This window comes from Glycine max, chromosome 3, assembly GCF_000004515.6.
Source record: "Glycine max cultivar Williams 82 chromosome 3, Glycine_max_v4.0, whole genome shotgun sequence".
In the NCBI taxonomy this organism is placed as follows: domain Eukaryota; kingdom Viridiplantae; phylum Streptophyta; class Magnoliopsida; order Fabales; family Fabaceae; genus Glycine; species Glycine max.
Window position 1 is genome coordinate 27,739,931 of NC_016090.4, and position 27,523 is coordinate 27,767,453.

At 39.3% G+C, this 27,523-nt stretch overlaps 1 protein-coding gene across 1 annotated transcript; it reads left to right on the plus strand.

The window, feature by feature from the left end:
* On the plus strand, window positions 1-27,255 carry LOC100797051 (uncharacterized). The gene is made up of 14 exons (XM_003520946.5): window positions 1-519; window positions 1,941-2,050; window positions 8,678-8,740; window positions 8,827-9,016; window positions 15,444-15,548; window positions 15,638-15,768; window positions 15,889-16,456; window positions 21,676-21,741; window positions 21,893-21,969; window positions 22,253-22,528; window positions 23,629-23,953; window positions 24,041-24,187; window positions 24,994-25,530; window positions 26,855-27,255. The coding sequence occupies exons 1-14, from the start codon at window positions 262-264 to the stop codon at window positions 27,041-27,043; spliced, it is 3,042 nt and encodes a 1,013-aa protein (XP_003520994.1). The 5' UTR covers window positions 1-261; the 3' UTR covers window positions 27,044-27,255.
* The last annotated feature ends 268 nt before the right edge of the window (window positions 27,256-27,523 follow it).

The following is a 27,523-nucleotide window of genomic DNA, read 5'->3' on the forward strand; positions in this document are numbered from 1 at the left end:
CATATTTAATTTTTCTCCCTTTAATTACTGTTAAACACTCCTTTTTCATTCCTATAATTCCCTCCCTCACCACACCGTTGTCTCTTCTCTTCACTCACTCAGCGTTGCAGCAGTCTGACTGGTTAGGGCTATTCTTATAACATGGTTTTAAAAAACGGTCCACCCCATCAAGGCTTTTAACTGTTCATTACCGCAATTGGAACCGCAAACGTCACAAACCACAACGCAACGGCCGAGACCGATATTTAAAAAACCTTGGTTATGGAGTTCATACAGAGCCGCGTGGAGCCGTGGATGAGGGACCAGCGGGCGCGGCTGCTGGGGCTGAAGGAGAAGGTGTCGTGGGGCCCACTCCAGTGGCGGATGAAGTGGCCGTGGGCGTCGCACCGCGAGTACAAGAAGCGGATCCAAGAAGAGTACCAGCGTCTCCGGAAACTCTGCCGCGCCCTCAAGGCGGAATCCGTCTCCGATTTGCAGGACCTTCTCTGCTGTATGGTCCTCTCCGAGTGCGTCTACAAGGTGGTCCTCTTTTTTTTTTTTTTTTTTTTTTATAGGCAAAAAAAAAATATTGATGGAAAAAAGATAGGAACCTCGCTTCAACAATAATAATAGTAATTTACTGTTCTGCTGATAGAAATGAAATTGAAAATAAGAAAGTTGAAATAAGAAATGTTGGTGTAAATTTGGGTGTAGAGGGTTGTTAACTTGTTATTAGCTTGCGATTTGAGAGACACGTGGAAAATTGGGAATTGGTTGCGGCAATGTTTTGAAAAAAAAAATGAAATTGGTTTGTGACTGCAATTCCGACCGGCTTCAAGGGTTTTGGGTGTTCTTGAGTGTTCGCAATTGTGATCGTGATCACGTCAGCTTCAAGATATGCAATTTCCTTCAATGTCAAGAAACGCAGTTTCAAGTTGGGGTGTAAAAAAAATAGAAAACTGGTGTCTTTGGTCTGATTAAAATTACATTTGAGGGAGGGGACTTTATTAAACTTTGAAAAATAGTGATTTTAAGAATGTGTGAAAAATGACTTTTTTAGTTTCATGCAGGTATCTTTGGCAAGGTAGGCAATTCTCTGCTTGGGTAATCTTATCCAGAAATACTTTTAAGAGAAGAAAAATGCAGCGAGCTTCTTCATAAGATAAAATTAGCTTATGCATAAGCTAATTTGTAGAAGTTCTCTCATGTAGTTTCTTTAAAAAAGTTAATTTGAGCTTATGGAGAAATCCATTTATTTTTTTCTTATTTTTTCTCCTAAAAGTGCTTCTAAATAAGTTTACCCAAACAGACCCTAATAGGACTTGATCATTTTACCTCAATATCTTTTACATTAACATAGCATGGGCAAAGGGTGAATTCTTATAAAAGTCAGTGTAATTATGTTTTACAGTGACTGCATATAAAATTAAACTAGTATATATATATATATATATATATATATATATATATTAATGTAAAGTAGAAACTTGTTTTTGTTTGGTTATAATTATAAAAAGCATAGTAAATGCTAAGTGGCTTCTTAAATAATCAGAATTCTGTTTCTTCTTAATTTTTTCCCAAAAGCTTAAACAATTTCAATGAATCCTTTAGAGGTTGTGTTTTTTTCTTGAGAAATTGCTTAAATGAACAGGCTCTGAACCTTATGCTATATAAAATGATTTCTGTTTATTTGTTTTGAGGGTCATGGAGTTTTATTATGATGTAGTGTTTTCTATAGTTAAATGTTATTTGTATAGTGGCTCTAGAAAATATATTGGCATTCTGTTATATTTGAATTATCTGCATGGTATATACCCCTTAGAGTCACAGACAAGTGCTTATAACAACTTTGCAACTTTAATAAATTTTTATGGGGACTATGCTTTCTTGAATGTTTGTTAGTTAGTTATAATCAAACTTGTTACTCATTGCCTGTCATTTGTGCCTTTCCCATATCATAGAGACCCGCTGCTGAGATGATTCGAGCTGTAAATAAATTTAAGGATGATTTTGGTGGACAAGTTGTTGCTTTGGAGCGGGTGCAACCTTCATCAGATCATGTTCCTCATAGGTTTTCATTCTTTCTTTATACAATTTAATCATTCTTCTAATCTTATATTGATTGACTAATTACAAATATGCCATTATTTATTTTGATATCGGGAGGCTTTTATCCTTTATCAATGTTCTCATTCTTGCTATAGTATATTTTGATTGTATTTTGGAGGGGGCAGGGGTAAAAGAAGATTTGGATTATTTTTTTTATATATATTAATTTGTATTGATCTTTATTTTTAATAATTTTTTTTAATGTAGTTGTTTTAGTTTGTTCTTTTTAGTTTTTTTTGACAATCTAGCATGTGAATTTCTTGACAGCTCAAATTGCTTAGAAGAAATATTTTAATAATTGCAATTACCTTATTGGTAACCATATAGATTGTTGGATTTTATCTCTACGTAAAATTGTGCATTCAAGTATTTTCTCTCTGTTTCTTCTTAGACTCTAAAAGATTATGTAGTATAGGGTTCAAATTTTGTGAACTTTCTTGCTTAGGGTTCTTTTATCATACTTATGCAGTGGATGAAATAGAGGAGGGATTTGGCTTGTTATTTGTAACAGAAAGATATTTTGCTCAGGAGTAAGGGAAAAAACCAACAGGACAATATTAACACAATGTAGCCAGAATTAGAATGTTGCATTGGATGAATGGACATACTAGACCACAAGATAGGATTGGGAATGAATGCACTAGAGAGAAAGTTGGGGCAACACCTATTATAGAAAAGATTGTAGAAGCTCACTGTTAGGCCTCTTATAAGTAAATATTATAAGAGGAGAGCCAAGACTTAAGATTTATTAATAGGACTGAATTGTTTCAGTTGTTGTTTATGGTAGTTATTTCAAGCAGTTGTTATTTTAATTAGGTGTGTGTGTAAGTAACTGCCTTAAGCAGTTATTGCAGAATAAATTGTGTGTTTTTAGGACCATATGTAACTGCCTTAAGCAGTTATTGCAGAATAAATTATGGTGTAACAGCAGGGGGGTTAGGCAGTTTTTAGTGGATTTTCAGGAAGGGAGAGACCAGGCTCTCAAACATCTTGGGGGAAACCTATGTATTAACTGGTTTACTCAGTTTCCTGTGTAATTTGTAATTTCTGTTATATTTCTTTTGAATAAAATTCAGTCCTTATTCCCTTACCAGTTGGTATCTATCAACTGGTATCAGAGCAACAAGTTCCTGGAGACAAATTCATGGTGTCAACACGCAGCATGGAGGCTAGAATGGAGGCATTGGAGAGGGGGTTTGAAGGCTTGCTGGCGATGCGTGAAACAATAGAGAAGAGCGCTGAACAGTTAAGAGAAGTGCAGGCCGCAGTGCAAGAAATTCGTGCCAGACAGGAAGAAGAGAGCAGCGAACACAGCCACACAATTCCTCAAGGTGAAACACACGGAAGTCACAATGGAGGACGACACAAAGTGGATAGATGGAGGAAGTTAGAGATACCTGTTTTTGATGGAGAGGATGCGTATGGCTGGACAACCAGAGTAGAGAGATATTTTGATTTGAAGGGAATGTCTGGAGAGGAAAAGTTGCAGGCGGTTATGGTAGCAATGGAAGGGAAAACACTGACTTGGTATCAATGGTGGGAGTTTTCTGCGCACCATCCAAATTGGGAGGATTTTCGGACAGCGGTTATTAGACGTTTCCAACCCACCATGGTTGACAGTCCTTTTGAATTGTTGTTGAGTCTCAAACAAACAGGCTCAGTGGAAGAATACAGAGAGAAGTTTGAACTCTATGCTGGTCCGTTAAAGAGTGTAGAACCAGCGTACTTGAGAGGGATTTCTTTGAATGGACTAAAGGAAATAATTAGGGCAGAGTTAAAGCTCCATCCAACAGAAAGTTTGTCTGATTTAATGGATTGTGCACAGCGAGTGGATGAGAAGAACCAGTTGTCCATCAAGGGGGGAAATCCAACAAGTGTGATGAGCAGGCCAATGAGAACGTACAGCAGCAACCGCACAGTGACGTGGGAACCAGGAGCGAAGCAACAACCCAATGTGTCCGGGACTGGAAGTTCTACCGGAGAAGGAAGTGTAGTGAAGGTTTCCAATACCTTCAGAGGAAGAAACTTTAGAAAGTTAACAGATGCGGAGTTACAAGAGCGATCTAGGAAGGGATTGTGTTTCCGGTGTGATGAAAAGTTTGGTCCAGGCCATGTGTGTGCCAACAAACAGTTACAAGTTTTAGTGTTGACCGAAGAGGATGACGAAGTGGGTACAGCGGGGGATGCTAATGCAATTGAGGAAGAGGGGGAGCCAAAAGACCTCCAGTTATCTATGTGTAGTATTGCTGGCCTGTCATCAAAGAAAACAATTAAGTTGTGGGGTAAATTGGGAAGGAACAAGTCATGGTACTTATTGATTGTGGAGCCTCTCATAATTTTATTTCAGCCACGTTTGTGAAACAACAGGAATTAGATATGAAGGCAACCTCCATCTATACTGTGGAGGTGGGTGATGGGAGAAAGCTAGATTGTGAAGGGATATGTTCCGGATTGACATTGGAGATGCAGGGTCTAAAAATTCAACAAGATTTCTATGTCTTTGAACTTGGAGGAGTGGATGTGGTGTTGGGAATGGAATGGTTGGCTAGTTTGGGAGAAGTAAGAGCAAATTTTCGTGAATTAACTCTTAAAATTCCAGTTGCGAACGGATACCACACATTGAAGGGAGACTCGGCTCTAACTAGGGCTGTAGCCTCTTTAAAATCTATCCTAAAGACTCTAAGTGATCAAGATCAAGGATTCTTGGTGAAGTACTATCACTTGCAAGGGGAAGGTAGAGAGTCAGCAATTTATCCTGCTTGGACATAATCGATTTTGGAAGAGTATGAATCAGTCTTTCAAGAGCCGAAAGGATTACCACCCCCTAGGAGGCAAGATCATGCGATTCGATTGAAGGAAGGTTCTAATATTCCCAACATCAGACCTTATAGGTACCCACATTACCAGAAAAATGAAATTGAAAGGTTAGTAGATGATATGCTTAACTCTGGTATAATCAGAACTAGTGTTAGTCCTTATTCTAGTCCTATAATCTTGGTGAAGAAAAAAGATGGTGGATGACGTTTTTGCGTAGATTATTGGGCTCTTAACAAGATTACTATACCAGATAAGTTTCCTATTCCTATTATAGATGAACTGCTTGATGAATTGGGAGGAGCGATGGTTTTTTCAAAGTTAGATTTACGATCTGGTTACCATCAGATCAGGATGCGTGAGGAGGACATTCATAAAACGGCTTTTCGGACTCATGAAGGGCATTATGAGTTTGTTGTCATGCCATTTGGACTCACCAATGCACCTTCCACCTTCCAATCTCTTATGAACGAGGTGTTAAACCATATTTGAGAAAATTTGTACTTGTTTTCTTTGACGATATTTTGGTTTACAGCAAAGGCGAGGATGACCATAAGGAGCATTTACGGCTGTTTTGGCATTGTTGAAGGAGAACCAGTTGTTTGCTAATAAGAAAAAAATGTACTTTTAGCCAAACTCAATTGGAATATTTGGGTCATATCATTTCTGCAGAAGGCGTGGCAGCAGACCCCCGGAAAATTGATGCTATGTTGGACTGGCCTATGCCCAAGGATGTTAAGGCTCTGAGGGGATTTTTGGGGTTGACGGGTTACTATAGAAGGTTTGTTAAGGACTATGGTAAGATAGCCCGACCTTTGACTCAATTGTTGAAGAAAGATAAGTTTCAGTGGAATGAGGAAGCACAAGCTGCCTTGGAAAACTTAAAGCAATTGGTGGCTGAATTGCCTATTTTGACAGTCCCTGATTTTTCCAAAACGTTTACTATAGAAACTGATGCATCCAACAAAGGGCTAGGAGCAGTTCTAATGCAGGAGGGCAGACCTGTGGCTTTTCTCAGCCAAACTTTATCTTATAGGGTGCAAACTAAGTCAGTGTATGAGAGGGAATTAATGGCGATTGTGATGGCTGTCCAAAAATGGAGGCACTACTTGTTAGGAAGACACTTCATAATTTTAACTGATCAGAAGAGCCTCAAATTCCTCACTGAACAGCGAGTAATGGGCGAGGAATATTTCAGGTGGACCTCTAAACTCATGGGTTTGGATTTTGAGATACAATATAGACCAGGAAAGGAAAACGGGGTGGCTGATGCTCTCTCTAGAAAGATGACATTTTCAGCTTTGTCTTCAGTCCACTTTGAGCAATTAAAAGATTGGGAAACGGAAATTCATCGTGATCCTAAGCTCCAAGGAATCATTCATGATCTGATACAAGATATTAATTCCCATCCGGGCTATAAATTTCAGAACCAGAAACTGTTTTATAAAGGACGGTTAGTGCTTCCCAAAGGCTCTTCTCTAATTCCATTGTTGTTACAAGAATTTCACAATTCGGCTGTGGGGGGACATTCAGGTTTCTTTAGAACCTATAAACGAATTTCAGAAGTTGTTTATTGGGAGGGAATGCGGAAAGACATCCAGCAACATGCAGCTACATGTGAGGTAAGCCAAATGAATAAATATCAAGCTCTTTCTCCAGCAGGACTTCTTCAACCATTGCCTATACCAACTCAAGTGTGGGCTGATATATCCATGGACTTCATTGAATGGCTACCCAAGGCTCACGGAAAAAATGTCATCTTAGTAGTGGTTGATAGATTGACTAAATATGCTCATTTCCTTGCACTTAGCCATCCCTTTACTGCAAAAGAGGTTGCTGAAGTTTTTATCAAAGAGATAGTTAAATTGCACGAGTTCCCTTCTTCGATTGTATCGGATCGTGACAAAATTTTTCTCAGCCACTTTTGGTCAGAATTGTTCAAATTGGCCGACACTAGACTCAAATTTAGATCTGCTTACCATCCCCAAACAGATGGTCAAACCGAGGTGGTCAATCGTTGCTTGGAGACTTATCTGCGGTGCCTCACAGGGACTAAACCTCAACAATGGCCTAAGTGGTTAAGCTGGGCTGAGTTTTGGTTTAACACCAACTACAACAACTCTCTGAAATTGACTCCTTTCAAAGCCTTGTATGGTCGTGACCCACCCCATCTCTTGAAAGGAGCCACTATTCCATCAACTGTGGAAGAGGTAAATGTGATGACTAATGACAGGGACCAAATGTTACATGATCTCAAAGGAAATTTGGCCAAGGCGCAGAATCAAATGAAGAAGTATGCTGACCGATCTAGGCGTTCAATACCATTAAATATTGGCGATTGGGTGTATCTCAAGTTACAGCCATATAGGCTACGATCATTGGCTAGGAAGACAAATGAGAAGCTTAGTCCACGTTTTTATGGTCCTTACCAAATCAGAAAACAGATTGGGGCAGTTGCTTTTGAGTTAGCCCTTCCACCGGAGAGTAAAATCCACCCGGTATTCCATGTTTCTTTACTCAAGAAGGCTCTCTCCCCTTCAGCGAATCCTCAACCTTTACCACCTATGTTATCGGAGGAGTTGGAGTTGCAGGTAACATCGACTGCTGTAAAAGCCGTGCGTAACACTGCTGCAAGGATTGTCGAGGTGCTTATTCAATGGACTGACCTCCCAGACTTTGAAGCCACTTGGGAACCAGTAGACACCATCATGCACCAATTTCCTTTTTTTCACCTTGAGGACAAGGTGACTCTTTTGGGGGGGAGTATTGTTAGGCCTCTTATAAGTAAATATTATAAGAGCATGTTTCTTTACTCAAGAAGGCTCTCTCCCCTTCAGCGAATCCTCAACCTTTACCACCTATGTTATCGGAGGAGTTGGAGTTGCAGGTAACACCGGCTGCTGTAAAAGCCGTGCGTAACACTGCTGCAAGGATTGCCGAGGTGCTTATTCAATGGACTGACCTCCCAGACTTTGAAGCCACTTGGGAACCAGTAGACACCATCATGCACCAATTTCCTTCTTTTCACCTTGAGGACAAGGTGACTCTTTTGGGGGGGAGTATTGTTAGGCCTCTTATAAGTAAATATTATAAGAGGAGAGCCAAGACTTAAGATTTATTAATAGGACTGAATTGTTTCAGTTGTTGTTTATGGTAGTTATTTCAAGCAGTTGTTATTTTAATTAGGTGTGTGTGTAAGTAACTGCCTTAAGCAGTTATTGCAGAATAAATTATGTGTGTATTTTTAGGACCATATGTAATTGCCTTAAGCATTTATTGCAGAATAAATTATGGAGTAATAGCAGGGGGGTTAGGTAGTTTTTAGTGGGTTTTCAGGAAGGGAGAGACCAGGCTCTCAAACATCTTGGGGGAAACCTATGTATTAACTGGTTTACTCAGTTTCCTGTGTAATTTGTAATTTCTGTTCTATTTCTTTTGAATAAAATTCAGTCCTTATTCCCTTACCAATTGGCATCTATCACTCACCTTATGCTTTGGTAGGCATGTGTGGAGAAGATCTACAATAAGCCCAATAAATCAGATGGAGAGTAGCAATCCCTAGTGGTAAAGGGAGACTGGGAAAAACTACTATTGAAATTTGAAACCATTAACAAGGATTTAGAGGTCAACAGTTTGTCCATACTCCATAGACATGATCTATGATAGAACATTATGGCATTGTTTGATCCATGTAGTTGTCCCCAACTAGTGGGAAAAAACTTGATTGTTGTTGCTGTTGTCGTGTCATACTTATTTGATTATTATGTTGTTGAAGGTATTTGTTGGCAGAGGCAGGAGACACTTTATTTGCCTCCTTTATTGGAACAAAGCAGTACAAGTGAGTTCTTTCTTATGATTCTTTGTGTAAGCCTTTAAAATCATTGCAGCTTCAAGAATCTTGACCTTTTTTTGTTTTGCTGAAAGGGATATAATTGCTGATGCAAATATACTTCAAGGTGCCATCTTTCATGATGATGCTTTTGAGGAATCTGACAAACATGATGTGACTGAATCTGACAAGGATGAAAACCAAAACGGAAAAGATTATATGTGGAATCCTCTACAATCAAGGCCTAAAAAACTGAAGAGTAAATACAAACCTGCAGCGCATAGGGTAAATAAGTCTGTTATCCAATATAATGTTTTTGCAATTAAATTAATTTGTAGACTCTTATACTTTTTGGAAAATTTTATATAGGGCTGATAGTTTAAAAAATATAATTGGGTTCCAATAGTTGCATAAAGTTTTTTAATATAGTCCTTGAATCCAGTCTAATTATTATTCTTATCTTCTTCTTCTTATTAGTATTATTATTTTGAATCTATACATACCTGATAACAAAGCTCTCAGATAAGTGTTTTTTACTTTGTACAGCTGTAGGCTTAGCTTAACTGGCATTGTGCCAGCTGTATTCTCAAGTAATTATAGTTGGTTGACAGTTAGCTAGTGTTAGAACAATAGTATAAATACTCTGTTGTAATTGTAAATCAGTTGGGTTGAATTCATTTATCCTCAACATGTTTCATCAATAATCTCTTCTCTCTCAAACTCTATTATGGTATATAGAGCTAGTTACGATTCCTAGGGTATTTTCGTGGCTTCCGCTAATAATTCTTCTCCACCTCCTCCTCAGCCGCCACTGCCGACATTGACACTGGTGGCCGTTGCTTCATCCGCCGCAGCTGTGACTTCATTTTTGCACTCGATCTCTTACAAGTTAAACAACTCCAACTATCTTCTATGGTGTCAACAGGTAGAACCTGTTATCAAAGGCCATCATCTTCATCATTTTCTGGAAAATCTGCAAATTCCACCACGGTTTGTGACTATCACCAATTGCTATGCCAAAAATGTTTCCCCTGAGTTTCTCCTTTGGGAACAACACGATTAACTCTTGCTTTCATGGCTTCAGTCCACAATTTCTGGCGAAGTTCTTCCCAGGCTCATCGGTTGCTAGGCCTTGTGGCACTTATAGGACAAACTCCATGTGCATTTTCATTCTCTCATCCGTGCGAAGAAAAGGCTACTCCGTATGGAGCTTCGCAATCTCTCTCTCGATAATTGCACGGTCTCTGATTATCTTCTTCGCATCCAAACACCGATCGATTCTTTGTTGTCTATCGGTGATTTCGTTTCGCAGAATGAGCACCTTGATGTAACCCTTGAAGGAGTACCTGAAGAATACGAATCAACAGTCACGCTAATCAGTAGCAAATTTGGGCCTCTCACCATTGATGAGGTTGAGACATTACTCCTAGCTCACGAAGCTTGGATTGATAAATTTCATTGGAAATCACTTGCTTCTGTCAATTTTACCAAATCTGTGAAACCTAATTCTGGCCCCATTTCCACTTCTCAAACTTCTCAGCAAGTTTTTCCGAATGCTACCTCGTCTCAAGAGCCGCAGGCCAATCTCGCTCAAGCTCAGAATGATTCTACCTACAGCACTGAGTCGAATTGCAGTGACTACAATGGTGTCAATCGCTACACAAACTCTGGCTGTGGTGGCAGCTGGAATTTCTCTTGTGGTGGTTGTGGTCGGCTATGGTCGTGGTGATGGCCGTGGCAGTTGGGGTCGTTATTCCAATGTTCAGTGTCAGGTTTGCCATAAATTTGGGCTTGAAGCTTCCTTTTGCTACCATAGAGTTGAGGAAAACTATGTTCCTACTCAGCCATTGGTCCCACCTGCACCCATCATGTCTCCACTGTGGTATTCTTCTAACTGGAGCTCTCCCTCCAATTTCCAGTAGCCTAATCAGCCACCATTCCAGTACCCTAATCAGCCCCAGTTCATGCCGTCAACATCCTACTTTGGGCCTTCTAATTCCATGCCATCTTTTCAAGCATATTCAACTTCTCCTCAGTTCATTCTTCCACAAACTCACCTAACCATTGTTCAATCTGTACCTTCACAAAACTGGTATCCTGACTCGGGCATCTCATCATGTCACCAATGTTTCTCAAAACATTCAGCAAGTCACACCCTTTGAAGAACCAGACCAAATAGCGATTGGTAATGGTCAGGACCTGAACACCAATTCCTCAGGTGTAACCTTTCAATCTCCTTTCAACTCTAAGTTTCCTCTTGTTCTTAATAATCTTCTGTTTGTTCCTTCCATAACCAAAAATTTAATAAGTGTAAGTCAATTTTGCAAAGTGCTTGCGATGGTCTTTACCAATTTCCTGATTTGCTCCAGTCAAGTAGGCAGCAACTCAAGTCTGATTTCACTGTCAATACCATTTATCCCGGTGTTTCAGAACCTGTACCAAGCGTCATTTGTTCAAATTCTGTTTCAGATTTTGTAAACAGATCCAATAAGGCTTCTTTTGTAAACACTGTCTCTAGAAGTGCAGTTTCCCTTGCCACCTGGCACTCTAGACTTGGACATCCCTGTGTGATGGCCATGAAGCTTGTATTCAAACTTTGTAATCTTCCCATTGTTAATAAAACAGGTTCTGATTTCTGTTCTCATTGTTACATTGGCAAGTCTCATTGACTTCCTTCCTCCCCTTCTCTCACTGTCTACTCTAAACCCTTTGAACTTGTTTTTACTGATTTGTGGGGCCCTGCACCCTTCTCTTCTAGTTCAGGATATAGATACTATGTGACCTTTGTTGATGCTCACACTAGATTTACTTGGCTGTACTTATTGAAAAGTAAATCAGCCACATTAAATGTCTTTAAACAGTTTCAAGTAATGGTTAAAACTCAATTTAATTTGCCTATAAAGGCTATTCAATCTGACTGGAGAGGAGAATATAGACCCTTTACCAAGTTTCTTACAGATCTTGGCATTCTACATTGGCTGATTTGTCCTCATACACACTATCAGAATGGTGTTGTGGAGAGGAAGCACAGACATTGAAATCAGAAATCAACCTAATGGTGCTCTCATTCTCACTCAGTCCATGTATATCAGGGACTTGTTGACAAAGACTAAGATGAATGAGGTCAACCCGGTCTCATCCCGTATGGTTGGTGGCTGTAAGTTGACAAAATCAGTTTATGAATCCTTCTTTGACCCCACTCTTTACAGGTCTGTTGTGGCTGCCTTGCAGTATGCAACAATCATCAGACCTGAGATCAGCTCTCATTCTCACACAGTCCATGTATATCAGGGACTTGTTGACAAAGACTAAGATGAATGAGGTCAACCCCGTCTCATCCCGTATGGTTGGTGGCTGTAAGTTGACAAAATCAGTTTATGAATCCTTCTCTGACCCCACTCTTTACAGGTCTGTTGTGGCTGCCTTGCAGTATGCTACAATCACCAGACCTAAGATCAGCTTCTCTGTCAACAAGGTCTGCCAATTCAAGTCTGATCCATCTGAACAGCACTGGATGGCAGTGAAAAGAATTCTCAGATATCTGGCTGTCACCATAAACTTTGGTTTGAGTTTTCATCCTCACTCCTCTGGACCTCAGTTTCCATTACATGCTTACTTTGATGTTGATTGGGCTTCTGACCCAGGTGACAGACGCTCCACCTCTAGGGCTGCAATCTTTTTTGGCCCCAATCTAGTGTCATGGTGGTCTAAGAAGCAGACAGTTGTTGCTTGCTCCAGCACAGAGGCCGAATATCGCAGCTTGGCTTTGGCAGCTGCAAAAGTCACTTGGATTTTTTTTTTGATCAGCAAAGATAATACTTTTTATATAGATAAAAGAGTACCAGAGGTACTAGTTTATATAAGGTTAGCTACCCGATGAATGGTTCCGACTCAGACTAAATAGAGTCTAGATTGGAACCACAACCAGGCAGAACATATTAGGAAGATGTATTGACAAGCTATGTTGCCAATCATTACTGATACAAAATGCCTGCTCTAAGATTACAAATCCATTGATTGAAATGCATTGAGAAATCTTTCTCCAGATGCCTCAGCCATGTCCACAACAGAAAAGCTGTGTCTTCCATAACTTTGTTGCTGTCAAAAGATTCATTTGATTCATTGGAGAATATCATCTTGTTCCTTTGCTGCCAAATTGTCCATGTCACTGCCAACCACCAACACTTCCATCTATTATCCCTAGTTCCCTCATTCAATATAGATCCATGGTGTAGGAAATGATGTCTTGGATCATACGGTAAGGTTGTAGACTTCTTCACCCAGGATAATGTTTCCCACCAATTAGGTATAACTTTGCTGCAGTGGAAGAACATGTGTCCTGGCTCCTCTTCCATGTTTGTGCAAAATAGGCATCTCCTGTCCAAAAGCTGGACTTGTCTCCTATGTAAGTTTGCTTTAGTAGGCAGCCTATTTATAAGCAGCCTCCATGCAAACACCCCATATTTAAGTGGCACCTTCAATCTCCACAGCTCCTCAAAAGCCTGATCTTGAATCCCCTCAACTGCTGTCTTCCTCATCTAATTATAAGCTGATTGCGCCGTGTATCTCCCACTTGGATCTGCCATCCATTCCCACTCATCTCTTCTCTGTGTGTAGATAGTCTTCCCTTCAATGTCTTGTAGAAAATTAACAGCCATTGGGATCTCGTTTTCGAATAGCTGTCTCCTCCATGATAAATATCACTCCCAACCCCCTTCCTTATGGCCACCCATCTGCTGGATTACGTTGTTTTGCTGGCACGAAATTAGGAAAAGTCTAGGATATTTCGTTACCAGTGATGTCGCTCCATCTAACCACGTATCCTGCCAAAATTTTATGCTGTCCCCACACCCCACCCTCCATTTTACACCTTTTATTGCATCCTCACCTTGTTGTGTTGTTTGGAAGATGGACTTTAGGTCTCTCCACCACAATGACTCAAAGCTATTACCACCATTCTCTTCTAAGCCCCTCCACCCGCCGTACTTAGACACCAATATCTTTGCCCAAAGCTGTCCCTCATCATGAAATAAGTTCCATCTCCATTTTCCAAGCATAGCCAGGTTGAAAGTGCTTATGTCTTTGATACCCAATCCACCTTTTTCTTTTGGAAGGCATACTGTGTCCCACTTGATCCAAGCAATCTTGTTTGTGTCTGATCCTCCTCCCCACAAGAATCTTAGTTGCAGTCTGACTAATTCGTCGTTCACCTTCTTGGGGATCCTGAAAAAAGATAAAAAATAAATGGGAATAGAAGTTAAGACTGACTAAATAAGGGTCACTCACCCCCCAAAGGAAAGATGTCTCTGCTTCCACTTAGATAAGGCTTTCTCACACTTTTTAATGATAGGTTCCCACAACTGCCCCCTCCTTTGATTTGCACCTATAGGTATACCTAAATAGACAAATGGTATGGACAATAAACCACAGTTCAAACAGCCGGCTGCATCAAAGTTCCACCTCTCCGACATACCGATTGCACCAAGACTACTTTTTGCAAAATTAATTTTCAAGCCCGATGCAAGTTCAAAAGACCTCAGAATTGCTTCACATTCTCCATTGATGCCTCTCCAAAAAATATTGTATCATCTGCGTATTGGAGTATGCTTATGTCAACACTGTTTGAGCCCACTTTGAATCCCCGGAATAAATTTTTGCTACATGCCTCTCTCACTAGTCCAGTCAGTGCCTCCGCCACAATATTGAATAAGATCCCTAATTTCTGAGCTTCAGATTCCTCATGCTGCTCCTGTTATTTTCTGTGATAACATGAGCACAGTGGCTCTTGCTCACAATCCTGTGATGCACTCTGACACCAAGCACATGGAGCTGGGCTTATTTTTTGTTCAAGAGAAAGTCATTGCCAAGCATCTTCAAGTCATTCATGTTCCAGCAGTTGATTAACGTGCTGATATTCTAACTAAGGCTCTTACCCCTATAAATTTCCCTACTTACAGGACCAAGCTCAGAGTGGTAGAAAAGCATGCTGCCTATCCCTCATGAGCTTAACTGGCATTGTGCCAACTATTTTCTCAACAGTTAGCTTGTGTTAGAACAGTAGTATAAATACTCTGTTGTAACTGTAAATCAATTGGGTTGAATTCATTTTATTCACAACATAGTTTAGCAATAATATCTTCTCTCTCAAACTCTATTAGGACTTAATTTGAAAATGGTAAGGAACCCATAGATCAATTTAACCATTTTGTAAAATTCATATAGTTTGTTGCTTAAATACTCCCCCCTTTCCTAATTGTAAGACCTTTTCAACTAATTCACACCACTTAAGAAAAGTAGTTATCGCATTAAATTTGTCAATTATTTGTACTATCATTCCATAATTACCCTTTTATTCTCTCTCTATTTACTTACTTGTTTTTCATTAATGTTTGGTAAGAGAACAGTTAAGTAGGGAAAAGAATAATTAATGCATCTAGAAATTAGAAAAAGGGCAAACAAATTTTTGAAAAGGGTCTTATAATTAGGGACGGAGGGAGTATATGGTAAATTTATAATAGTTTAATTTCCGTGGATGTCTTATCTTTTTTGCTTTTTATTTTTTCAACTGTTAAACACTTTATATTCTTGGTATCTCAATCAAGAATAAAATTGCAACCTTAGTTCTTGATATGTTGTTATAGACCAATATTATTTTGTTATAGAAACTCTTTCGATCCCAATAATTTCCTTCAAAATTCATGTTACTTCTCAGGGTTTCATGGCTCGTGCTAAAGGAATACCTGCTTTAGAATTATATAGGCTTGCTCAAAAGAAGAAACGCAAGCTTGTTCTATGTGGCCATTCACTTGGCGGAGCAGTGAGTTTGATTCATGCATTTGGATTTCAGAACATCGCTTCATATGTCTGAACAATTTACATATATTAAGTTTCTCACATTCTATACAGGTAGCTGCATTAGCTACTCTTGCCATTCTTAGAGTAATTGCTGCTTCATCTTCATCAAAGGACAATGAAAATGTCTCCATCAAATGTATTACATTTTCTCAACCTCCTGTTGGAAATGCTGCTTTGAAGGAGTAAGTCTTCCTGTTTTTTTTTTTTCTCACTTTCTAAATTGGTTAACTGCTTATCCTTTTCCAAACCTGCAAAACAAGGACATTAGTTAGTTATTTTTCTTTTTTTGCTTTTCTTTCCAGCTATGTTAATAGAAAAGGTTGGCAGCAATATTTCAAGAGTTACTGCATTCCAGAAGATTTGGTTCCACGTATTTTATCTCCTGCTTATTTTCACCATTATAATGCTCAGACTCTGCCAGGGCCTTCTGAAAATGAAACTAACAGCTCAATATTGAGAAAACATGAGCAAGGGGTAGGGAAGCCAAAACAGAAGGATGTAGAGCAATTGGTTTTGGGGGTAGGTCCAGTGCAGAGATCTTTCTGGAGACTCTCAAGGCTAGTTCCTTTGGAAGGTTTACGAAGACAGTTAAGTAAACACAGAGAAAGACGGATCAATTTTGTTGAAACAAATTCATTGCCTGGTTCTCTTGCTAATACATTGATTGAGGAGGAAGTAGTTGCACCACAGCCACTTGAAATACAAGAGGGTTCTGATGGCATATCACTCAAGCCTTTACCTGAAACAGATAAACATTCATTAGAGGTTCCAACTAATGGGAAAACAGATACAAAGAGCAATGTGATGACTGGAGACGAAATAAAGTGGCGCAGAGTGCCTTATTTACCTTCATATGTGCCATTTGGACAGGTAGATATTATGGACTGATGATTTGTTTCAGTTTTCTTTTGCAGTCACCATAGGTTCTATAGTTTTTCACTTTTTTTTTTATTCTGTAGTTTTTCACTTTCCTACTGTTTCCTGGTGTATTGCTTTTGCATGTTATTGTTTATTGTGCTTGCACATAAAAGGTTGATTGCTTTCTCCCATAAGATGATAACAACTGGATTAGAAACTAGAATGAAATGAGATTTTTTTGATCAAATCCTTAATTGCCAATCTGAACCAGTATGATAGCAGAATGGACCAGAGCAAAATCTACAAGAATGATTTAATGAACTCCCGGGAACTTGACAGCCTGGTCTGTCCCACCCAAAACTAATTCTCACCACCTAACTCACTCCTCCTTTCAATCCTTTTTTATAAACAGCTATCTTTTTTTTTTTTTTGATCAGCAAAGATAATTTATATTGATAATGAAGTACCAGAGGTACTAAGGGTACAAATTAGCATGAAACATCAGTGAACTGGTTCCAAACTCAGACTTTAGTCAGTCTTGATGGGAACCAGAAACTAAGAAAATACAGTATGTGATTACTGCCATTGCAGCTACTTATATTCCCCCCCACTATTAGACAAAAGCTGATGATAAATTTGACGACCAGTGACTGAAGGGGATTGCAAAATTCTCCTCAAAATTCCTCAGCCAGGTCCACAGTAAAAATATGGCGTCCTCCAATAGTTTGTTGCCTTCAAAAGTCTCATTAGAAAAAATAATCTTGTTCCTCTGCTGCCACACTGACCATGTAAGGGCCATCCACTAGCACTTCCATCTATTATCCCGGATTCCTCTACCCATAGCTTCGACATGTTGGGAGAAATGCTGCCTTGGGTGCTGCGGGATAGCACCTACGATGTTCACCCACGACATAGATTCCCACCACAAAGGCAGGATCTTATCATAGTGGAGGAACAAATGTGCAGTGTCCTCCTCAACCCTTCTGCAAAATGGACAAGATGAATCATTGATTTCCACCTGTCTCCTTGTCGAGTTTGATTTAGTTGGCAGCCTATCCCTAATCAGTCTCCATGCAAAGACTGCAACTTTGGGTGGTATCTTTAGCTTCCATAGATCTTCAAACTCCTTCAATTGATTGCCTTCTGTAGCAGTTCCCCACATCTCATCATAGGCACTTTTTGTCGAATATTGACCACTAGTGTCTGCTATCCAATTCCACTCATCCCTTCTGTTAATTTGTATGTGACTGCCTTCCACATCACCTAGGAAGCTGGCTGCCATATCAATCTCATTGTCGAACAGATGCCTCCTCCATTTGAAGTTCCACTCCCAACCCATATTCTTCCAAGCTCCCATCTCCTCAATTCTGTGATTTTGTTGGCAAGAATTGAGGTATAACCTAGGATATTTTGCTAACAATGTTGTCTCACCATCAAGCCATCATCTATCTTCCCAAAACTTTATTTTGTCACCACTTCCCACCTTCCAGACTATTCCCTCCTGAAAAAATGCTTTGGTGTGTCGGATGATGGAGAGCTAATTTTAAGTCCCTCCACCATATGGAAGCGCTATTATCGCAAGATGCTTCATCCAACCCCCTCCAGCCCCCATACTTTGATTCCAGAACCTTTGTCCATAACTCTCCATGGTGATGAAATAAATTCCACTTCCATTTGCCAAGCAGTGCCAGATTAAATTTGTTTATGTCCTTGATTCCCAAACCACCACTTTCTTTTGGAAGGCATATCCTCTCCCAATTGACCCACGCGATCTTATTATGATCATCTCCACCACCCCAAAGGAACCTACGTTGTATGCGCACCAATTTGTCCACCACCCTTATGGGTACCCTGAAAAAAGAAAAGAAATAAATTGGAATAGAGGTTAGGATTGATTTTATAAGAGTGACTCTTCCCCCAAAAGATATGTGTCTCTGTTTCCACTTTGCTAGTTTCCTCTCGTACTTATAGATTATTGGGTCCCACAACTGACACCTCCTTGGATTTGCCCCAGTGGGCATCCCCAAGTAAACAAAAGGGATGGACAGCAGGCTACAATTCAAGTAATTGGCTGCATTTTGCTTCCACGACTCCGACATACCAATTGATCCGAATCTGCTTTTTGCAAAATTTATTGAGACCTGACACCAATTCAAAGGTCCTCAAGATGGCTTTGATCACCCTGATGTTCTCCATTGATGCCTCACCAAAAATATGGTGTCATCTGCATACTGTAAGATGCTAATGTCCGCTTTATCTCTCCCAACTGGATAGCCTGTATAGATTCTCTTCTCTATAGCTTCTCGCATCAAACCATTTATGCCTTCAGCAGCAATATTAAATAAGAGGGGCGCTAGTGGATCTCCTTGTCTTAGACCCTTTTAGGGGTAAATTTTGCCGTAGGGCTCCCATTTACCAAAACGGATATGGACGCAGATGATAGACATCCCTCAATCCATCTGATCCATCTAGAATAGAATCCCACGTGGCCACCATCCCTCTCAACGCACGCAGATGATAGACATCCCTCAATCCATCTGATCCATCTAGAATAGAATCCCACATGGCCACCATCCCTCTCAACGCAGAGAGCCGTTCTGCTGCTTGTCGACATGCGAGACTTTACCCGCTGGTCGGAGGGGTTACCCTCTGGATCTTCGTCCTCAGATAACCCACTGGGTAACTTAACGATCCCGACCCCATCGTTCTCGGTGTTGAACGCGAGTGGCGATTGTCGTGGTTCCACCGTGTTGCGCGACGCCTGACTGTGATGCATGTCATCGTTGTCGGATGGCGCGACTGGTGAGGCTGAGGTCGGTGTTCTGAAGCAGCTCTCGTCGGAGTCGATTTCCTCCGACGACCATAAATCCCTCCTTCGCTGACAGATATAGCTATCAAAGCCTCGATTGATTTCCTCCACAACCTGCACCATGTATGATTCCCCCCTTATTATGTCTACGCATACAGTGTGTTGAAAAGCTGGGCTCCACAGGGTACGAATGAGCACCCTTGCTCTATCCACCCTACGGGCTTCTTCTACATCATTGTCAACGTCGACCACATCCCCCATTGCCGCCACAATCTGCTGGATATATTTTTTCTCCTAAGCTATAAGTGGGATGCCCCAGCATTGGACCCAGGTTAGTCTTTGCCCCGTTCTTAACTTCGGACTCCATTTCTCCAGCGAGTAGAACATGGATTCCTCTCCCTCCATTACCTCTTGCATCATTCGTTCAGCCCTGTCATCCGAGAGCCCGAGTAATAGAACCATGTCGTCCCCTAGGTACTTCGGAGTTATATCTGCTCCGAAGTCCCACAGAGGATCTTCTTCGAGTCTGTCAAACCATGTTAGGTTTGTCATGCGCCTTACCCAAGCTTCGCTGAACCATTTCTTGTCAGTCAAAGGGATGTCAATGGTTAACGACGAGCGTGACGCTCCCTAGTTATTTCCTTCACATAGCCACCAGTATGCTTGTCGCGAGCCACCACTTCCGCGTACGATGTCTTGCTGTTGATTACCCTATGTTGTCCCCAATGTCGTGCAATGTGCTGCTGTTTCGGCTCATACCTGGTTGTTTCAGGTTGTGTGGTTCCCTTCATTGTCGTGTCTCTCCCATATTTGGGAATGTTGACATACAACTTCAGACCTCCGATGACAAACTGGTCCAGCTGCCTTGCTAGCTCATGTACATCACTCACTCCTCTGAATCTAGCAAAACCAAATCTTCTTCCGTTTCTGTTTTTCTGTTTGGAGATGAAAATCTCCCTCACATCGCCCCATTTCTTGAACTGGTGCCAAAGGTCCAGTTCCGTCACATCTTGAGAAAATCGCGTGAAGTAGAAGGACGATATATCCTTCTTGTCTCGCTAGTTTACTCGTTGGTAGCCTTGCTGTTGGCCCTCCTTGTTTCCGGCGTGTGTCAATCGCGGATCCCTGTGGAAACCCACTCTGTCTCTCCCTGTTTTCCTCACTCTATGCCTAACACTCTCCCACCCACTGTTTCTCTCTCTACTCATTCTCTCTCATAAGTTCAAACAGCTATCTTATTTATTTTGTCAAACTATCTCAACTAAGTCCCTCCACTAACAGACCTGTCAATATCCCCCCTATCAATAGTCCCCCCCCCCTCCCCAAAACATTCACCTAGTTCTTAAGGTGAACAGCTTGTGAGTTGTGACTGGTTAACAATATTATCAATGACAAAATATGGTGGAAGGCCAAAATTCCGCTATATAACACAGCCTTTGTAGCCTATGGTGCCGTCTTGTTTGTGGCGGTTGGCAAAAAAATGGCCATTGATGTTCAATTGATTGGAGCATGATGACTAAATCAATTCCACCCTGCAGTACAAGAATAGCTTCCAATCCTCCCACTGGGTCAAACACTAACATATGAATGCTCCTTTATTCCTTTAATGCTCTGTTTTGGGTGTTTTCCATGATATTTTTGGCCATGAAACAAAGCATCAGAGACTCCATAATTAAACTAAGATCACACGGCTCCCTTGCGAACTGCACTACTCCACATGGTTGCAGCTGGTAATTATCAAGATCCTGCGCCTTATTGTGCTTTTGTGGTGGGTTGTGGTACCACCCAAAACCTCTGTTATTGCCTATGGTTTAGTCCTTGGCTTTCCTCTTTTGTCAAACATAAGGCATTAAGGCTTCTGTGAGGATCCAATTGCTTGGTTCTCCAACTAAAACAGCTAGCTTTTGTAGTGTGATTCTGCCAAGGTTCTTATTGGCCTTCCTCAATTGTTTGCCTCCTCTTTGCCACCCAAAAGGACCCATCTCTGTCATCTCTGTCACCTCTGTCACTGATTCTTCATCTCAGGAACTGCATTTTTTTATTCTGTTTTCTGATTCTTTGTCCAGAATGTTGTTGGGTTTCTCCCAATTTATGTAGCTTTCTTGCCCTTCTGTTCTCTCCATACCTTCATCTTCTGGCTACCTTTTGTCCACAAAAGCCCACATTTTACAGCAGTTTGTAGGATTAGTATTTAATGAAAAAAACCTAATGGTCAAGACATTGGATTCTATAATCAATATCAACAAGGATTTATATTTTATGTATTTGACAATGCAAAATATTTTTTAATGTATAGGATCTCATATATCTTTTATATTTCCTCGATTAATGTGCATTTTTTTTTTCAATTTGTATATGCTCTCTGTGCTATGTTTCTTTCAAATAATTTTGAACTCATCAGAACTTATTTCATGTAAGACAGCTTTATTTATTGGGAAATTCCTCTGTAGAGTCTCTATCAGGTGCAGAGTACTCAAAGATGACATCGGTATGAGCTTTTCTTCATTGCTTATCAATATTTGTTATAGTTTCACTGTCCCTTTATAGGCTGAGGATTTATCTTCTAATTTTATATTTATGAATATAGTAATGTAAGTTCTCTCATTTTGTTTGCTTTCTTTTGGCAAAGACATTTTCAGGTCAGATCAGTGATTGCTGAATTGCGGGAAAGACTTCAATCACATTCAATGAAATCATATCGATCTCGATTTCAGAGGTAATCATGTTATATTAATAAAAGTTGCACTTATATAGTTTTCAAAATTATTACATGCTTAAAATGACATATGCTTACATTATCCCAAGATTATATCATGTCCAAACTGATTTGTCTTGTCTACTGTATATATTTTCTAGGATTTGTCCTCTATTAGCTTATTGAATTCCAACCTAGTGGGCTAATTATTGGTTGATAAAGCTTTTGATAAAGGCTTTTATACATCATTAATTGGTGTTTCAAATAGTAATAATACTTTATCTTTCTCCCTTTTTGGTTGCAGAATCTATGATTTGTTTATGAGTGATGATTTCTCATCTTTCTCACGGATTGAGCAACAGTTTCCTCATCTGAAGCAATGGCTTGGCTTTAAAGCTGCTGGCACTGTGGAGCTTGGTCATATAGTTGAGTCCCCTGTTATTCGAACTGCAACTTCAATTGTTCCTTTGGGATGGAATGATGGACTAGGAGCAAAAAATGGAGAACCTCTGAAAGTTGATATTACTGGTTTTGGGTTGCATTTATGTACACTTGTTCATGCTCAAGTGAATGGTAACTGGTATTGTCATTACCCAATAAAACATCATCATTAATTTGTTTAGTTTTCTTTTGATAATGTTTTTCAGGACTTATTGAATCTGTTTAGATTTGTGGGGTGGAAATGGTCAGAAATATGAACTGTTAAAGCACTAGAAAGAATATCAAGGTTTTTAGGATTCACTAACTGATCTGTGAGAGAAACAAAAGAGTACATTAGCTAGCATTCATTCATGGATTCTAATTTCTAAACATAAACAGGACCTGTCATCCTCTACAACATCTATGCTACCATAAAGAGGATATTCCCTGTTTCTTATTTAAGTTTTTCTGATTTAAAATAAGCCCAGTACTTTAATTTAAAAGAGTGAAGAAAATTGTCACGGGCCAACCACTCATCCCTACTTGCTTAAGGTTTATAAGTGCAGTCTCATCTGCGGTCTCTTGCTGTCATAATAAGCTTGTTATACCATGTAAAGAGAGTCATACTTAATGGGATTAACTATGTAGCATAGTATCCCAGACCGGGCCCATGGACTAAGATACTCATTTTCAATGTAATGTGTTTTAACAAAACCATGAATGATAAAGGCGTTAAACATATTCTGAAATTGCTAATAATCAATAACCATTACAAATCATGGGATTGGATTTCAATGGTTTGGAGGATGTTCCATTCCCTTCCATACTATTCCTCTGCATGAACATATTTTATCAAATTTTTCCAACATCATCCCTCTCCAGTCCATTGTTTCAAGTACAGGTTATGGATGCTTGAGTATTGGTGGTTTCTGAAGCTATCAATGAGCTAGTTTTATTAGAGTAGTTTTGCTGACATCTGTCTTCTGTTAAACAATGCAATTCCTGAATGAGCATGTGTATAGTGTTTATTTTTCCCATTGATCTGGAAAAGAGAATCTGATTTAATATTTATAATCTAGATTCCTTGATTAGTGATGTAGGATGGAACAAAATTAACATCTTTGCAATGCAGTGCAACTTAGTAATTGAAACATATAAAACACCCCGTCTTTCACTCTAACTGTTTCTCAGTGCATAGTTTTGCTGCCAAATAACTTCAATGCGCCTAGAGGTGTGATACTTATTTAATGTTTTCTTTAGGTGCTCAACTACTGTTGAATCATTTCCTTCTCCACCAAACTATTCTTCAAATCAAGGTATCCAGCCTGAGTTACAGAAGTTGAGGATATTTGTTGGTCCTCCTCTAAGAAGTCCACCAAAGCATCAAACTGTGTTAGACTCATTGATGCCTGCTTTTACTTCTGTTGACTCTGAGACTGCAAGCAGTTCAGCACCTGCTGACAAGGATAAATTCATCCGTCCAGAAAATCTAAATAACTTCGTAATATTTTGCACCAGTGATTTTACAACTGTTTCTAAAGAAGTTCATGTGAGAACACGTAGAGTACAATTAGTTGGGCTAGAGGTATAGACATTTTTTTTCTCTGGGACAAGTGTATTCAACTCTTTTTATTATCCATCTGCTGACCTACATGAGTTGTCTTATGGGCAGGGAGCTGGTAAGACTACTCTTTTAAAGGCTGTCTTGCATAAATGCAAACCAAATACTGCTGCCAATGAGGATGCAGCTTCAGAGGTTGTGCGAGAAGTTATTGCTGATGGTTTGTGCTATTGTGATTCCAACGGAATAAATATGCAGGTTTTCCATTTTTGGCTATTGTCATTTTTCTAATTGTTATTGTTCTTCCTTGCAAAAAACTAAGCACGTTCTTCCTTGCTGAAGTATTCCCTGTTTTATGGGTCAAACAACCTAATGCTAACCAGTTGAATGCAATGTTGTTAAATGGAAGCACCATGGCGGAATGACATGGCAGATTTTTGCCAGCTGTCATATGTAATTTGCGAAGGGAGGCCCACTATGGTGTTGCCATAGGCTGCAATGGCATGTTTATATGACAGAATTTTTGCCATCCACCATTGATAACACTGGTTGAATATCTGTTGCTTGTACTAGATTCATTCTAAATTTGCCTTCTGACCATATGTTGATGGTTTGATTTGTGGTCATAATTAATCAATTCTACTTGTTTGGTATGACAATATTCTGTGCCCTTTTTCAGATGCCAAAGTGTTGAAACACTCCTAATACATTTTTGTTTTCAGGAGGGTAATGATGTTGACAATCTATTTTGTGCATTATATGTTTCAATGAATTGTGATTAATATTTTAGTCAACACAGTCAATATGATAACAAAACTCACCATTAATGGTGTTCTTAATATGCATAAATACTTGAGCTTGATATAGATTCTGATTACATGAATTCTGTAGAAAAATATTCATATGACCAGGTGGTGTCAAATATTTTAGTTAAACAATTATTTCAGGTGCATATTTATGATTGCTTTTAAGAGCTTGGCCATGAGCACATGTAGCTTTCTGTTCAAGATGAGTTAGGTTGGAAATAAACAGACTTTTTTTTTAAAAAAAAAATCGTTTTACAGGAGCTGAATGTTGAAACCTCCCGCTTCAGGGATGAACTATGGCTTGGAATCCGAGATCTAAGTCGGAAGACAGATTTGATTGTTTTTGTTCATAACTTATCCCATAGCATACCTCGATGTAGTAATTCAAATGATACTCAACAAAGGCCAGTCTTGTCACTTTTCTTGGATGAAGCTAAATCTCTTGGAATTCCTTGGGTTCTTGCTATCACAAACAAATTTGCAGTTAGTGCACACCATCAAAAGACAGCAATTGATGCCGCTTTGAAAGCATACCAAGCATCTCCTAGCTCTGCTGAAGTTATAAATTCTTGTCCATATGTTATGCCTGGATTTGTTGGGGCTTCTCTTTCCTTGGATGCAACCAATACAGATTCTAATAGAAGGGTGGGGGCTGAAAAGCTTATATTTGCTCCTATTAACTTTATTAGGAAGCCTTTCCTGAAAAAGGAGATTGTTTTTCCAGTTGAAGGCGTAAATTCTCTTTGTCAGCAAATCCACTGTATACTCCGCAGTCGTGAGGAGTCTTCCTTTCAGGTGGGGAATTTTTCAGGGTATCAAATCTTTCTTCTTTTGTTTGTTTGAATAATTCTAATAGTACATAATTTTGTTGAGTATATTTCACTTCAACTGTGATGATGGCTTTTAGAAATGCTAGTAACATTCTCAAAGACATTCTTCACTATTAATTAAAATTGATTGAGGTTCCCACTCACTATTTAACATGTCTCACTTGTGATTCCCAATAAATTTCAACCAATGATAGAAGAGAGTATTGAAAATAATGTGTTAGAGGATATGTTTCGAGCACTTATATTGTGGCTTTTTATCTAAAGGTTATAATCATAGAATGGTGTGTTACATGCTTTTATATATTCATTCACAAGACTTCACATAAATGGTTAAAACTTTTTTAGAGTAGTTGGTAACCAACATGATTTAAAAGCCTTGATGGCCTAGCAATCAAATTTTGATACCGTCCTCATTCTTCAAAATTAAGTTGAATTTGATCACAAGATAGAGTATGAAAAGATTAGCTTGATCTTTGATCTTTCAGCTAAAAGATTAAACTTATTGGAGAGTCAATCATTAACCCCTTGCTAATAATATATGATTAGGAGAGCTTTTGAAAAATTAGCTTATAAGAGAAACTCACTGAGAGTTTAAAGTGTTTACTTGGGTTTATCCAGAAAAGAGTCTGACAGCGGGCAAACTCATTTAATCTACCTACCTAGAATCACAAACTATAAGATTTTATTAGTTAACTCAAGAGTTTGACAACCTTGGTTATGACGCTCTTTCTAGTGGTTTAAGGGTGAGTGGTTCCTCTTTCCAGTGAAGTTCTTCCACTAAACAATGTGTGTATCATATAATGATGCAGTTCTTTAGATACTTAAATGCATAGAAGCAGCTCAGGAATGAGGATTAGTCAAGATAAAAGATGGAAACCTGTGGTTAAGAGAAGCTTAGTTATTAGGCTCCCCCTCATTTAGACGTTCTTGCTCCATTCATACAGAGAAGCATTAAACCCCAGAACCTTAGCCTTCAACCACGACCATGTACTAAACAGCTGAACGGGTTTGTTTAAAATTAGAATTTGACAGCTGAATGTTTTGATCTTTGCATCTGATCCAACCTAGATGTTAGAAGTTGATATTGCTAAACCAGCAAAGCTATTGGGTTAGAAGTTCAATTATTTATCCTCAAGATTCCCTGTTTCAAGTGAAACTTTGTTAACCATATCAATTGTGATTTCGTTGATGCACAATTTTTGTCCATATTTTTTCATTACACAATTTCAATTTCTTTTTGGTATAATACACCAACAAATTTGATTTCTTTTTAATGTTTTTCTTCACAGGAATTTGCAAGAGATAGGCTTCTGATGGAGTTGGCACGAGAACAAGCAATGTCGATTGAGGCAAGTAGAGATGCTCAAGTTAAGGCAAATTCATTGAATTCTGCTGCTGTGGGAGCATCCGTTGGTGCTGGTCTTGGCCTTGTCCTGGCAATTGTAATGGGTGCAGCATCTGCCCTGAGGAAGCCCTAAGGACCAACTTTTCCTTTTAATTGACCTGGTGCTTGCTCAACAGAAGTTAGATTGGGTCTGCCCGGTGTTCAAATAATTTTTGTTATTGTTAGGGTTTCATTCTTTCCCTAGATAATATAGAGAGATAGAAGGTATTTATATGAAGGCAAATTTTAATTTATTTGTCACACTAGCTATATATTATCAATCATTTATTTATTTATTATTTTAAATTCTTGAGTTTTGAGTTTGCTGAATTGTCAGGCTTGGTAAAAATGCAATTAGATTGAAACAGGATGAATTCAAATGCAAATGTGTTTGATTGCTCAATGCATTCATGTGCATTTCAAAGAATCCAATCATCCAATGTTATGTGAATATGACTGGGTGTTTGACCCGACTTACTGAATCAAACATTCAAACTTGGCCGTAGCACTGCATTTCGGTAACTAATAACCAATGGGACCAGATTTAGAGTTGTTCATTAACTAGTATCACACG